The sequence below is a fragment of the Amblyraja radiata genome, chromosome 12, assembly GCF_010909765.2.
Source record: "Amblyraja radiata isolate CabotCenter1 chromosome 12, sAmbRad1.1.pri, whole genome shotgun sequence".
Classification (NCBI taxonomy): Eukaryota; Metazoa; Chordata; class Chondrichthyes; order Rajiformes; family Rajidae; genus Amblyraja; species Amblyraja radiata.
This window is the reverse complement of record NC_045967.1, coordinates 62,042,259-62,055,831: the sequence shown is the minus strand read 5'-3', so window position 1 is coordinate 62,055,831 and position 13,573 is coordinate 62,042,259. Positions and strand designations below refer to the sequence as shown.

The 13,573-nt window shown below is 49.3% G+C and overlaps 1 protein-coding gene across 1 annotated transcript in view; it reads left to right on the top strand.

Annotated features, from left to right (window-relative positions):
• LOC116979344 (dedicator of cytokinesis protein 11-like) overlaps window positions 1–13,310 on the top strand; it is a 33,505-nt gene extending 20,195 nt beyond the window's left edge. The window contains exons 6-12 of the mRNA XM_033030949.1: window positions 235–377; window positions 1,722–1,837; window positions 3,521–3,655; window positions 5,638–5,820; window positions 6,828–6,941; window positions 10,532–10,747; window positions 13,176–13,310. Coding sequence (XP_032886840.1) covers window positions 235–377; window positions 1,722–1,837; window positions 3,521–3,655; window positions 5,638–5,820; window positions 6,828–6,941; window positions 10,532–10,747; window positions 13,176–13,310 — 1,042 coding nt within the window. The remainder of the gene's footprint in view (window positions 1–234; window positions 378–1,721; window positions 1,838–3,520; window positions 3,656–5,637; window positions 5,821–6,827; window positions 6,942–10,531; window positions 10,748–13,175) is intronic.
• Window positions 13,311–13,573: the final 263 nt, after the last annotated feature.

The window sequence follows — 13,573 nt, the reverse complement described above, 5'->3', positions numbered from 1 at the left end:
ACTGGTGAGTCTGTGGAATTCTCTGCCTTAGGTGGAGGCCGGTTCTCTGGATACTTTCAAGAGAGAGCTAGATAGGGCTCTTAAAAACAGCAGATTCAGGGGTTATGGGGAGAAGGCAGGAACGGGGTACTGATTGGGGATGATCAGCCATGATCACATTGAATGGCGGTGCTGGCTCGAAGGGCTGACTTGCCTACTCCTGCACCTATTGTCTATTGTCTATTGTGCTTGAAGGACCCAAGAGGCCCAGGGCTCCAAGTTCTCTGTGGCTGAGAGGAAGACACAGACGATGCCAGCTCTCCGCAGCCGGCCAGCGTCAGTGCACGCCAGACTCCAGCAGGTCGGGCACATGGACAGCTCGTTCACCCTCAACCACAGTACGTACACACATCCCCACCTCCGTCTCCTCACCCTCCTTACGCCCGGCATGGAGGGGGGACCTCACTGGAACTTACAAGTAGCGAAAGGCCTGGATAGTTCAGTTCAGTTCAGTCTATTGTCACGTGTACTGAGGTACAGTGAAAAGCTTTTGTTGTGTTCTAACCAGGCAGCAGAAAGACAATACATGATTACAATCGAGCCATTCACAGTGTGCATATAAATAAATCATGTTTAGTTTAAGGTGAAGTCCGATCAAGGATGGCCTGAGGGTCACCAATGAGAGAGTTGGTAGCTCGGGACTGCTCTCATTGCCTGGTTATAGCTGCGAGAGACTGTCCCTGAATCAGGATAGAGTGGATGTGGAGAGAATGTTTCCACTAGTGAGAGGGTCTCGGGCACAGACCCTAACCTCACAATAAAAGAACATATCTTGAGAAAGGAGATGAGAAGGAATTTCTTTGTAGATGTCACTCTCTGACATTGTTACATGTGGTCGGAGCACCAAGGCAAATTCCTTGTATGTGAATATTTATTCATTCATTGATTCATCCATTCAGATGTAGTCCAGTCCATTGAACAGACTGGACTCCTGACCATTGCCACTTCACGCTGCCCGAGTTAAAGCCACAAACGTAATCAAGGACCACTCAAGGTTCATTCCCTCTTCTCCCCTCTCCCATCAGGCTGGAGATACAGAAGCTTGCAAGCGCGCACCACCACACTCAGGAACAGCTTCTTCCCGGCTGATATCAGACGCGTGAACAGTGCTGCTATGAGTGTAGTTCCCATCCCCCAACCTACCTCATTGCAGATGCTGCACTTCTCTCTGTAACTGCGATGGTGTAACGCTGCACGCTGCTCACAGATATGCTTCTCTCTGCTCCACCTGTTATACCAGTGTATAGTTTGATCTACACGGATAGCACACAAACAAAGCTTCTCAGTGGCACGGTGGTGTAGCGGTAGAGTTGTTGCCTCGCAGAGCTAGAGACCCAGGTTCGATCCTGACCAAGGGTGCTGCCTGTATGGAGTTTGCACGTTCTCCCCGTGAACTGTGTGGGTTTTCTCCAGGGGCTCCGGTTTCCTTCCACACTTGAAAGATGTACAGGGTTGTCGGCTAATTGGCTTGGTGTATGTGTAAATTGTCCCTAGTGTGTGTAGGATAGTGTTAATGTGCGGGGATCGCTGGTCGGAACGGATTGGTGGGCCGAAGGGCCTGTTTCCACGCTGAATCTCTAAACTAAACTAACCTAAACCTGACAATACGGCTCCAAAGCCAATGCAAGATGGTCTGTGTGTGTGCGCTGATCTGAGATGTCTTTCTGTTCTGGTTGGTGCAGGTGCTGGGATCAGTGAGGTGGAGGTCAGTCACCAGTCTCTGGTGGAGGGGAACCTGGCCACTGAGGTGTCACTGACTGTGCTCGACTCAGTCTCCTGCTTCATCCACAACTTCAAGGTCAGTGTTGTCTGGTCTGCTCTACTCTTCACTCTGACCATCGCCATTCAGCTGCAGTGTGCGGGCGACACGCTGAGCATGGAGCGGGCGGGGGGAGGGGGGGGAACCCACAGGTTGGACAATACACAATAGGTGCAGGAGTAAGCCATTCGGCCCTTCGAGCTAGCACCGCCATTCAATGATCATCCACAATCAGTACCCCGTTCCTGCCTTCTCCCCATACTCCCTGACTCCGCTATCTTTAAGAGCCCTATCCAGCTCTCTCTTGAAAGTATCCAGAGAACCGGCCTCCATCGCCCTCTGAGGCAGACAATTCCACAGACTCACAGCTCTCTGTGAGAAAAAGTGTTTCCTCGACTCCATTCTAAATGGCTTACCCCTTATTCTTAAACTGTGTGTGGCCCCTGGTTCTGGACTCCCCCAACATCGGGAACATGTTTCCTGCCTCTAGCGTGTCCAAACCCTTAAATATGTTATATGTTTCAATAAGATATCCTCTCATCCTAAACTCCAGAGTGTACAAGCCCAGCCGCTCCATTCTCTCAGCATATGACAGTCCCGCCATCCCGGGAATTAACCTGGTGAACCTACGCTGTCTGGGAGGGGGGGGTGAGGGGGGAGGAGGGGCGGTTGAGAGCAAGGGTGAGGGGGGTAGGTGAGATGCCTTCTAGACCTCTGTCCACAGTTAAAGAAGACGGGGTAAGAATCACAATGTTGACTGTCTCATGTTCCATGGGCGCTGCCTGACCAGCTGAGTCTCCCCAGCGTGTTGTGTTTGTGTTCAACATTGTCTGCAGGACAGTTTTGATGTTCGGTTTTGAGTTTAGAAGGATGAGAGGGCACCTCATTGATACTAAGCGAATAGTGAAAGGCTTGGATAGAGTGGATGTTGAGAGAGGATGTTTCCATTGGTGAGATAGTCTAGAACCAGAGGTCACAGTCTCAAAATAAATGGACATATCTTTAGGAAAGAGATGAGGAGAAATGTCTTTAGTCAGAGTGTGGTGAATTTGTGGGATTCATTGCCACAGACGACTGTGGAAGTCACCAATTATATTTTTAAGACGGAGATTGATAGATTCTTGATTAGTGCGGGTGTCAGGGGTTATGGGGAGAAGGCAGGAGAATGGGGTTGAGAGGGAGAGATTGATCAGCCATGGTTGAATGGTGGAATAGACTTGATGGGCTGAATGGCCTAATTCTGCTCCTATCACTTATGAACCCATCCCGATGTTGGGGGAGTCCAGAACCAGGGGTCACACAATTTAAGAATAAAGGGTGGGCCATTTAGGACTGAGATGAGGAAAAGCATTTTCTCCCAGAGAGTTGGGAATCTGTGGAATTCTCTGCCGCAGAGGGCAGTGGAGGACGATTCACTGGATGTTTTCAAGAGAGAGTTAGATTTAACTCTTAGGGCTAAAGGAATCAAGGGATATGGGAGAAGGCAGGAACGGGGTACTGAGTGTGGATGATCAGCCATGATCACATTGAATGGTGGTACTGGCTCGAAGGGCTGAATGGCCTACTCCTGCACCTATTTCTCTATGTTTTCTTCTACTGTATGTGCTTGTGTTGTGTTGTGTGGAGGGGTGGGGTGGCAGAGTGCTCAGGGTTACAGGTTAAGGGTGTGTGGATGGATCTCCTGCCACCGTTGGGCTGATGGTGAATCTTCTCTTCCTGCAGAACCAGCTGATCCAGGATGATGGCCACAACCTGCTGATGAAGAAAGTGTTTGACATCCTGCTGCTGCTCACCGGCGGCCAGTCCGAAACCGCCATGAGACACACCTTCGCCTCTCTACGGGCTTTCATCAGCAAGGTAATCCCACCGGCCCCCACACATTCCCCGCAAGATAAACGCCGACATCCTTCATCGGAGGCAGAGAGAGATCAGCCGTGTTTGAAAGGGCCGAATGGCTTAAATCTACTCCTATAAACTTGTGAACTTGTGAACATTTGTCCACACAGTGGGAGCTGAGGGTCAGAGTGCAAGCTGGGGTCAGGGGTCAATAGACAATAGGTGCAGGAGTAGGCCATTCGGCCCTTCGAGCCAGCACCGCCATTCAATGTGATCACGGCTGATCATCCCCAATCAGTATCCCTTTCCTGCCTTCTCCCCATATCCCCTGACTCTGCTATTTTTAAGAGCCCTATCTAGCTCTCTCTTGAAGGTATCCAGAGAACCGGACTCCACCGCCCTCTGAGGCAGAGAATTCCACAGACTCACCACTCTCTGTGAGAAAAAGTGTTTCCTCGTCTCCGTTCAAAATGGCTTACCCCTTATTCTTAAACTGTGGCCCCTGGTTCTGGACGCCCCCAACATTGGGAACATGTTTCCTGCCTCTAGCGTGTCCAAACCCTTAATAATCTTATATGTTTCAATAAGATATCCTCTCATCCTTCTAAACTCCAGAGTATACAGAGTATATAAGCTGCTCCATTCTCTCAGCATATGACAGTCCCGCCATCCTGTGAATTACCTGAGGGGTAATGTTTTCAGACTAAGGGTGATGGGTGGATGGAATGAGCTGATGAAGGAGGCAGTTGAGACAGGGATGATTGCAATATTTGAGCATGGGATAGATTAGGTTTAAAGGGATATGGGCCAAATGCAGGTAGGTGTGAGCAGTGTAGATAGGCCCTGTCGGCCGGTGTGGGCAAATTGGCCGAGAGGCCTGTTTCTACACTGTACAAGACTATGACTCTATGATTAAAACGGAGCCATCCACAGTGTACAGAAACATGATGAAGGGAATGATAATGGGTAAAGTGAGAAATGCTGCTGTCGTGGTTGAGCTATGAAAGTGTGGAGCGATTGTGACTATAGGTCCACTTCTGGGACCAGCGCATGGGGAGTCGCCTGGGCCCGGCCCCATCCCTGGATACAGTTGTGTGCAGGTCAGTGTCGTGCAGTGTTCAGGAGCTTGCTGGTTGTTGGGAAGAAGCTGTTCTTCAACCTGGAGGTCACTGTTTTCAGGCTCCTGTACCTTCCTCCCCATGGTAGCAGCGAGATCAATATCAATATCAGTTTTATTCGTCGCATGAGTGCAAATGAAATGAATTTGCCAGCAGCGGTACAATAAAAAAGTAACACAAACACAATAAAAAATTTAACACAAACATCCACCACCGCATTCATCACTGTGATGGAAGGCACAAAATTTGGCCAGTCCTCCTCCATTTCCCCCGTGGTCGGGACCTCAACCCTCCGCAGTCGCCGCTGCGGGCGTCCAGAGGTTTAAACAAGGTAAAAGTCCAGACAAAGTCCAGGTAAGTTCAGATTTGGTGCTGCCCCACCGGAGACCGTGGCTTCAAGTTTGTGTAGGCCGCAGGCCGGCGGTCGAAGATTTAAAGTTCCCACCACGCCGCAGCCAGAAGTACTGCAGACCGCAAAACCGGCGGTCAGAGCTCCTCTCCAGGGGTCCCCGGCGAGGGACCCCACACCTGATGGTCAGTCCCCGCCGCGCCCGCGGTAGAAGTAGGCCGCGGGAGCGTGGGCGATGAGAGCGTGGCCAGTGGTAACATAACTTGTAAAACTAGTGCAAAGTGCATTGAGTTATTAATAGGAGAAATATCTAATGATCCCGACAGTCTGTTAGCCTGGCATCACCAATGTGCTGAGAGTCGGGGTTTGTGTGTAAGTTATGTCTGAGCCAATGTGTGTTGCTGCTGTAAGTAACCGTACTAGTGCATAAGACTCTACAATCTACCTGACTTCACTGATATATGTGGCGTGTTACAGCAGTATTTCTTGCTGTCATTTGATTTATTTCTCTCCACCATCCCTCCTTTCCCCCCCAGTTCCCAGCCACGTTTTTTAAAGGCAGGGACAGTGTCTGTGCTACATTTTGCTACAAAATCTTGAAAGGCTGCACCTCGAAGCTGAACTCGACTCGCAGTGAAGCCTCCGCGCTCCTCTACCTGCTGATGAGGAACAACTTTGAGTACACCAAGAGGAAGACCTTCCTGAGAACACACCTACAGGTATGTGCTGGCCAGCTGTATCGCTACACTGCCCCCTCGTCCTGCAACCTCTGCACTCGCCATCTTCCCCTCACCTACACCCGTTTTCATCATGCTAGCATCATATTTTTTTGATGCTATACATAAATACAATCAAGTCAAACTCACCTTTGAATCGACCAAGTCTGTGCCGACCAGCGACCCCCACACACTAACCCTACCCTACACACACTAGGGACAATTTACAACATCCACTAAAGCCAATTTAACCTACAAACCTGTACGTCTTTGGAGTGTGGGAGGAAACCGGAGCAGAGAAAACCCACGCAGGTCACATACAGGGAGAACGTGCAAACTCCATACAGACAGCACCCGTAGTCGGGATCGAACCAGTGTCGCTGGCGCTGTGAGGCAGCAGCTCTACCGCTGCGCCACCAGTGCAGAATATTGTTCTCAGCATTGTAGCGCATCAGTTCCACAGACAAAGTCCAATGTCCACAATGGGGTAGAGGTGAATCAGACAGCACCCTAGCTTATGGAAGGACCGTTCAGAAGCCTGATAACAGAGGGGAAGAAGCTGTTCCTGAGTCTGGTGGTGTGTGCTTTCAGCAGAGAGGAGGATTAAGGAACTTTGGCTTTACATAGAAACATAGACAATAGGTGCAGGAGGAGGCCATTCGGCCCTTTGAGCCAGCACCGCCATTTATTGTGATCATGGCTGATCGTCCCCTATCAATAACCCGTGCCTGCCTTCTCCTCTCCCCATATCCCTTGACTCCACTAGCCCCTAGAGCTCTATCTAACTCTCTCTTAAATCCATCCAGTGATTTGGCCTCCACTGTGGCAGGGAATTCCATAAATTCACAACTCTCTGGGTGAAAAAGTTTTTTCTCACCTCAGTCTTAAATGACCTCCCCTTTATTCTAAGACTGTGTGGCCTCTGGTTCTGGACTCGCCCAACATTGGGAACATTTTTCCTGCATTTAGTTTGTCCAATCCTTTTATAATTTTATTTGTTTCCATTTCAGATCATAATTGCGGTGAGCCGACTAATCGCTGATGTTGTGTTCACCGGAGGATCCCGCTTCCAGGACTCTCTGGCCATCATCAATAACTTTGCCAACAGTGACAAGGCTCTCAAGGTAGGAAGTTACCCACCCAGTGCTGGAGCCGCCCAGAGGGTCAGCTCACCACTATAGAGGGCATCCACACAAAGTGTCCAACAGGCAGCTGTTCATAACTCAGGGGGGCTTTATACCTTGGAGCGCAGGGGGCTGGGGTGTGATCTTATAGAGGTGTATAGACTCATGAGGGGAATAGATAGAGTGAATACACACAGTCATTTACTCAGTGTAGGTGAATCACAAACCAGCGAGCATGGGTTTCAAATGAGAGGGGAAAGAATTTATAGGAATCTGAAGAAGGGTCTCGACCCGAAACGTCATCTATTCCTTCGCTCCATAGATGCTGCCTCACGCGCTGAGTTTCTCCAGCATTTTTGTCCACCATAGAAATCTGAGGGGTAACATTTCTATTCAGAGGGCGGTGGGTGTATGGAACGAGCTGTTTGAGGAGGTCGGAGAAGCAGGGACTCTAACAACATTTAAAAGACACTTCATTTTTAAGGAGGAACTGTTTGGTTTTTTTTGCCCTGACATTTAATAGGCACTTTTGTCTACCTTTAAAAGGCACTTGGACAGGTGGATGGATAGGAAAGGTTTTGAGGGTTATGGACAAGATGCAGGCAAATGGGACTTGCTTAGATGGGCCGGCATGGACGAGTTGGGCCGAAGGGCCTTTTTCTGTGCTGTGTGATTATGACCTGTCATGATGATTGTTTAAGATAGAACTGCAGATGCTGGAAAAATCAAAGGTGGACAAAAATGCTGGAGAAACTCAGCGGGTGCGGCAGCATCTATGGAGCGAGGGAATAGGTGAAGTTTTGGGTCAAGACCCTTCTTCAGACTGGGGGGGGGGGGGGGGAGAAGAAAGGAAGAGGCGGAGACAGTGGGCTGTGGGAGAGCTGGGAAGGGGAGGGGAAAGAGGGAGAAAGCAGGGACTACCTGAAATTGGAAATTGAAACCTCTGGGGTGTAAACTTCCCAAGCAAAATATGAGTTGCTGCTCCCCCAATTTGCCGTGGGGCTCACTCTGGCCATGGAGGAGGCCCAGGACAGAAAGGTTGGATTCAGAATGACGTCAGTGGACAGAAGGAGCCATGTATAGGTTTGGTGGCGAAGTGCGGTGGGGTGGTGGAGTTAGGGGGAGAGGGACGTAGAGTCCACAGGAGAAAGTGGGTGAGAGCAGCAGCTGAGAGTGTGGTCGGTTCAGGCAAGCGAGCGAGAGAGAAGGTGAGATCCCACACCACAGTGGGAAGTGTGGAAAAGAGGAATAGCTGGTGGGAAACCTGGAAAGGTTGTGTGCGGAGAGATGAGGAGCGTGCAGTTCCACCACACCCCCCTCCACACACGGGACATGTTCCCTCGTTAAGCAGGTGGATGCAATGGAAAATACGGAAGTCTTGTTGAGAAAGCATGGCTTTGGGTTGTTGCTTTCAAACATGAGACTCCCTCTCGAGCTCCTCCATGTCTCTGATGCTGTAACCCAAAACGTCATCTGTCCATGTTCTCCACAGATGCTGCCTGACCCGCTGAGTTACTACAGCACTCTGTGAAACGTCACCTATCCATGTTCTCCACAGATGCTGCCTGACCCGCTGAGTTACTCCAGCACTCTGTGAAACGTCACCTATCCATGTTCTCCACAGATGCTGCCTGACCCGCTGAGTTACTCCAGCACTCTGTGAAACGTCACCTATCCATGTTCTCCACAGATGCTGCCTGATCCGCTGAGTTACTCCAGCACTTTTTTTTTTGTTCAGGATACTGACATCTTCGTTTAGTTTAGTTTACTGTCACAAAGTTTAAGGGGGATGTGAGAGGCAAGTTTTGTTTTACACTGAGAGTGTTTAGTTTAGTTCAGTTTAGTTTATTGTCACGTGTATCGAGGTACTGTGGAAAGCTTTTTGTTGCTTGCCATCCAGTCAGCGGGAAGACTATACATGATTAAGAGTCAAGAGTGTTTTATTGTCATGTGTCCCAGATAGAACAATGACATTCTTGCTTACTGCAGCACAACACAATATGTAAACATAGTATAATATGACAAACGAGAGATAGAAAAGAAAATCTCAATCACACACACACACACACACAGACGCACACACACAGACACTCACACACACACACACACACACACACACACACACACACACACACACACACACACACACACACACACACACACACACACACACACACACACACACACACAGACCACACACACACACACACACACACACACACGCACACACACACAGACACACACACACACACACACACACACACAGACACTCACACACACACACACACACACACACACACACACAGACGCACACACACACACACACACACAGACTCACACACACACACACACACACACACACACACACACACACACACACACACACACACACACACAGACACACACACACACACACACACACACACACACACACACACACACACACCACACACACACACACACACACACACACACACACACACACACACACACACACACACACATACACACACATACACACACACACACACACACACACACACACACACACACACACACACACACACACACACTCAAAAAACAAACAAAACTGTGTAATGATAATAATAGTCTATTGTAGTTCAGAGCCTATATGAGGTTGTTGTGTATGGTGGCCTGATGGCTGTGGGGAAGTATCTGTTCCTGAACCTGGATGTTACAGTTTTCAGGCTCCTGTACCTTCTTCCCGAAGGCAACGGTGAGATGAATGTGAGGCCAGGATGGTGTGGGTCTCTGATGATGTTGCCCGCCTTTTTGAGGCAACGAACATCAATTGAGCCGTCCAGTGTAGAGATACAGGATAATGGGAATGACATTTAGTGCAAGGTAAAGTCTGATGTAAGATAGTCCGAAGGTCTCCAATGAGGTAGATTCTGCAGCTTCTTGTGTCTCCAATAAAAGGCTGTCTCTCACAATGCTCAATCAGCTGCATGTCTTTGTACCTCGGAAGGTTCAATGGCAACATTTAGACAATAAACAATAGGTGCAGGAGTAGGCCATTCGGCCCTTCCGGCCAGCACGGCCATTCAATGTGATCATGGCTGATCATCCCCAATCAGTACCCCGTTCCTGCCTTCTCCCCATATCCCCTGACTCCGTTATCTTTAAGAGCCCTATCTAGCTCTCTCTTGAAAGTATCCAGAGAACCTGCCTCCACCGCCTCTGAGGCAGAGAATTCCACAGACATTTGTCCCTTTGAATATCATTGAATGATAACTAAACAATGGTGTTGGTTGTTGATCAAGTGTGAGAGGTGAGATGATAGTTATGATGTGTTTAGTTTAATTTAGAGATACAGCGCGGAAACAGGCCCTTCGTCCCACCGAGTCTGTACCGACCAGCGACCCCCGCACACTAACACTACCCTACACACACTAGGGACAGCTTTTACATTTACAGCCCCAAGCCAATTAACCTGCAAACCTGTACGTCATTGGAGTGTGGGAGGAAATTGAAGATCTTGGAGAAAACCCATGGGCAGAACGTGCAAACTCCGCACAGACTGTTTTATGGAAGTGTTTCAGTGCCTCGTGTCTTTGCTTCTTCCACAGTCGACCGCCTTCCCGGGCGAGGTGAAGGATCTAACCAAGAGGATCCGCACGGTGCTGATGGCCACAGCCCAGATGAAGGAGCACGAGAAGGACTCTGAGATGCTGGTTGACCATCAGTACAGTTTGGCCAAGTCCTACGCCAGCACGCCGGAGCTCAGGAAGACCTGGCTGGGCAGCATGGCCAAAATCCACACGAAGAATGGAGACCTCTCTGAGGTGAATAACGTCCAGGTTCATGGGTTCAAGTCCTGGTCCGGAATCTGCCGAATTTTAATTAGGCGCCAAAATAACACCAAAGTAAATAATGCGTACCTCATATTTCAGCACCTCATATTTCAGCACCTCATATTTCAGCACCTCATATTTCAGCACCTCATATTTCGCTTGGGCAGTTTACACCCCAGCGGTATGAACATTGATTTCTCCAATTTCAGGTAGTCCCTGCTTTCTCCCTCCTTCCCCTCCCCTTCCCAGCTCTCCCACAGCCCACTGTCTCAGCTTCCTTTCTTCCCGCCCCCCCCCCACCCCCACCCCCACATCAGTCTGAAGAAGGGTCTCGACCCGAAACGTCATCTATTCCTTCTCTCCATAGATGCTGCCTCACCCGCTGAGATTCTCCAGCATTTTTGCCTACCAGTAAATAACGTGTATATGTCAGTAGAAGTTAACCTTGTAGCTAATGGGTCATGGCAAGAACCCAACCGTCATCCAAGAGGGAGAAGCTGCCAGAATTGGGTGTGGTGGGCCGAAGGGCCAGTCGGCTTGCACAACCCCATGGCATGGGGGGGGGGGGGGGTCAGTAGCGATCAACTGTTGGCCCAGCTGGGAGGGAGGAATGTGGACAGACAGCCCTTGGCATCTCCCACGTCCTGCTGGAAGTCAGTCAACCTGAGAAGAATGTGAAAGATGGGGGTGTGGACACCGGCGGCAAGGTTACACAACACCTCCGAGGCAGGAAGTACATTTGTGACAAGTTTAGTTTCTGTTTATGGTCATGTGTACCAAAGTGCAATGCGAAACGTTTTTGTTGTGTGCTATCCTGTCGGGGGGGGGGGGGGGGGGGGGGGGGGGGCTATACGTGGATACTTTCAAGAGAGAGCTAGATAGTATCCAGAGAACCTCCACCGCCCTCTGAGGCAGAGAATTCCACAGACTCACAACTCTCTGTGTGAAAAAGTGTTTCCTCATCTCCATTCTAAATGGAGCCATTTGAGCCGCGAGGACAGGTTTTAACATCGCCCGGGGGGTATCGCCTCAGCGCAGAAGGAGAAGAGGAGGGAAGAGACTGCAGCCCTAAGACTTTTGCCTCCATCACAGTGAGGAGATGTTGGGTGGACTCACTGTGGTGGATGTTAATATGTGTTTATTGTTGTTTTTTATTGTATTGTATTATATGTAATGACTGCTTAAATTTCGTTCAGACTTCGGTCTGGATGACAAATAAAAGGAATTCAATTCAATTCAAATGACTTACCCCTTATTCTTAAACTGTGTTCCCTGGTTCTGGACTCCCCCAACATCGGGAACATGTTTCCTGCCTCTAGCGTGCCCAAACGCTTAATAATCTTATATGTTTCATGATTCAAGTGAGTTTATTGTCATGTGTCCCAGGTAGGACAATGAAATTCTTCCTTTGCTTCAGCACAACAGAATATAGAAGGCATGAATACAGAACGTATCAGTGTGTCCATATACCATTATATAAATATATACACACATGAATGAATAAACAGATAAAGTGTAAATGAACAGATAATGGTCTATTAGTGTTCAGAGTTTTGTTTCAGTTGAGTGTAATAACCTGATGGCTGTGGGGGAGTAGCTATTCCTGAACCTGGTCGTTGCAGTCTTCCGGCTCCTGTACCTTCTACCTGAAGGTAGCAGGGAGATGAGAGTGTGGCCAGGATGGTGTGGGTCTTTGATGATACTGCCAGGCTTTTTGAGGCAGCGACTGTGATAGATCCCCTCGATGGAAGGAAGGTCAGAGCCGATGATGGACTGGGCAGTGTTTACTTTTTGTAGTCTTTTCCTCTCCAGGGCGCTTTAGTTGCCGAACCAAGCCACGATGCAACCGGTCAGCATGCTCTCTACTGTGCACCTGTAGAAGTTAGAGAGAGTCCTCCTTGACATACCGATTCTCCGTAATCTTCTCAGGAAGTAGAGGCGCTGATGTGCTTTCTTTATGATTGCATCAGTTTTAATAAGATGCCCTCTCATCCTTCTAAACTCCAGAGTGTACAATCGCAGCCACTCCATTCTCTCAGCATATGACAGTCCCGCCATCCCGGGAATTAACCTCGTAAACCTACGCTGCACTCCATACGTCCTCAATAATCCTTTGGTTAGGATTCATTTGGAGTATCGCGAGCGGTTCTGGTCTCCCCACTACAGGCAGGGTGTGGAGAGCGGGCAAAGATGGTGTCAATCTGCCCCGTGTGGTGGTAAGTATTTGCCACAAGGAGGGGGCTTGGATTTAGCAGCACGGAATATTCAGTGGAGACAGCGGCAAGTGCGGAGAGACTACACTTTTCCCGTTCACCTGGCACGGACCTTCACAGCTGATGCCCGGATATCGAGTTGGTACTAACACGTTGTTGAACGAGCCGTCTCTCACCCTCTCTCTGTCTCTCTCCTCTCGTTGCAGGCAGTGATGTGTTTCGTTCACGTGGCAGCCGTGGTCGCTGAATACCTCCACAGGAAAAGTAAGCTCCGGATTCTATTTCTAAACCCAGCTCTGCGGTTAAGGGCCTGTCCCACTTGGCGATTTTTTCCCCGGTGACTCCTGACGTCATATCAGGATCGCCAAAAGATTTTGAACATTTCACAATCCAGCAGCGAAAAAAAAAACGTCGCAACGTTGAGGAAACACCACGCGTTAATACGCCAATTTCACTGACCTGAAACGTCAGTCAATGATGCCAGCAGTCGCCAAAAAAATCGCTAAGTGGGACAGGCCCTTTAACCATTGAAGGGAAGATCGGGGAGAGGCTCAGACTCCCTTGCCCGGAGTTGGGGAATCGAGAACCAGAGGACATGGGTTTA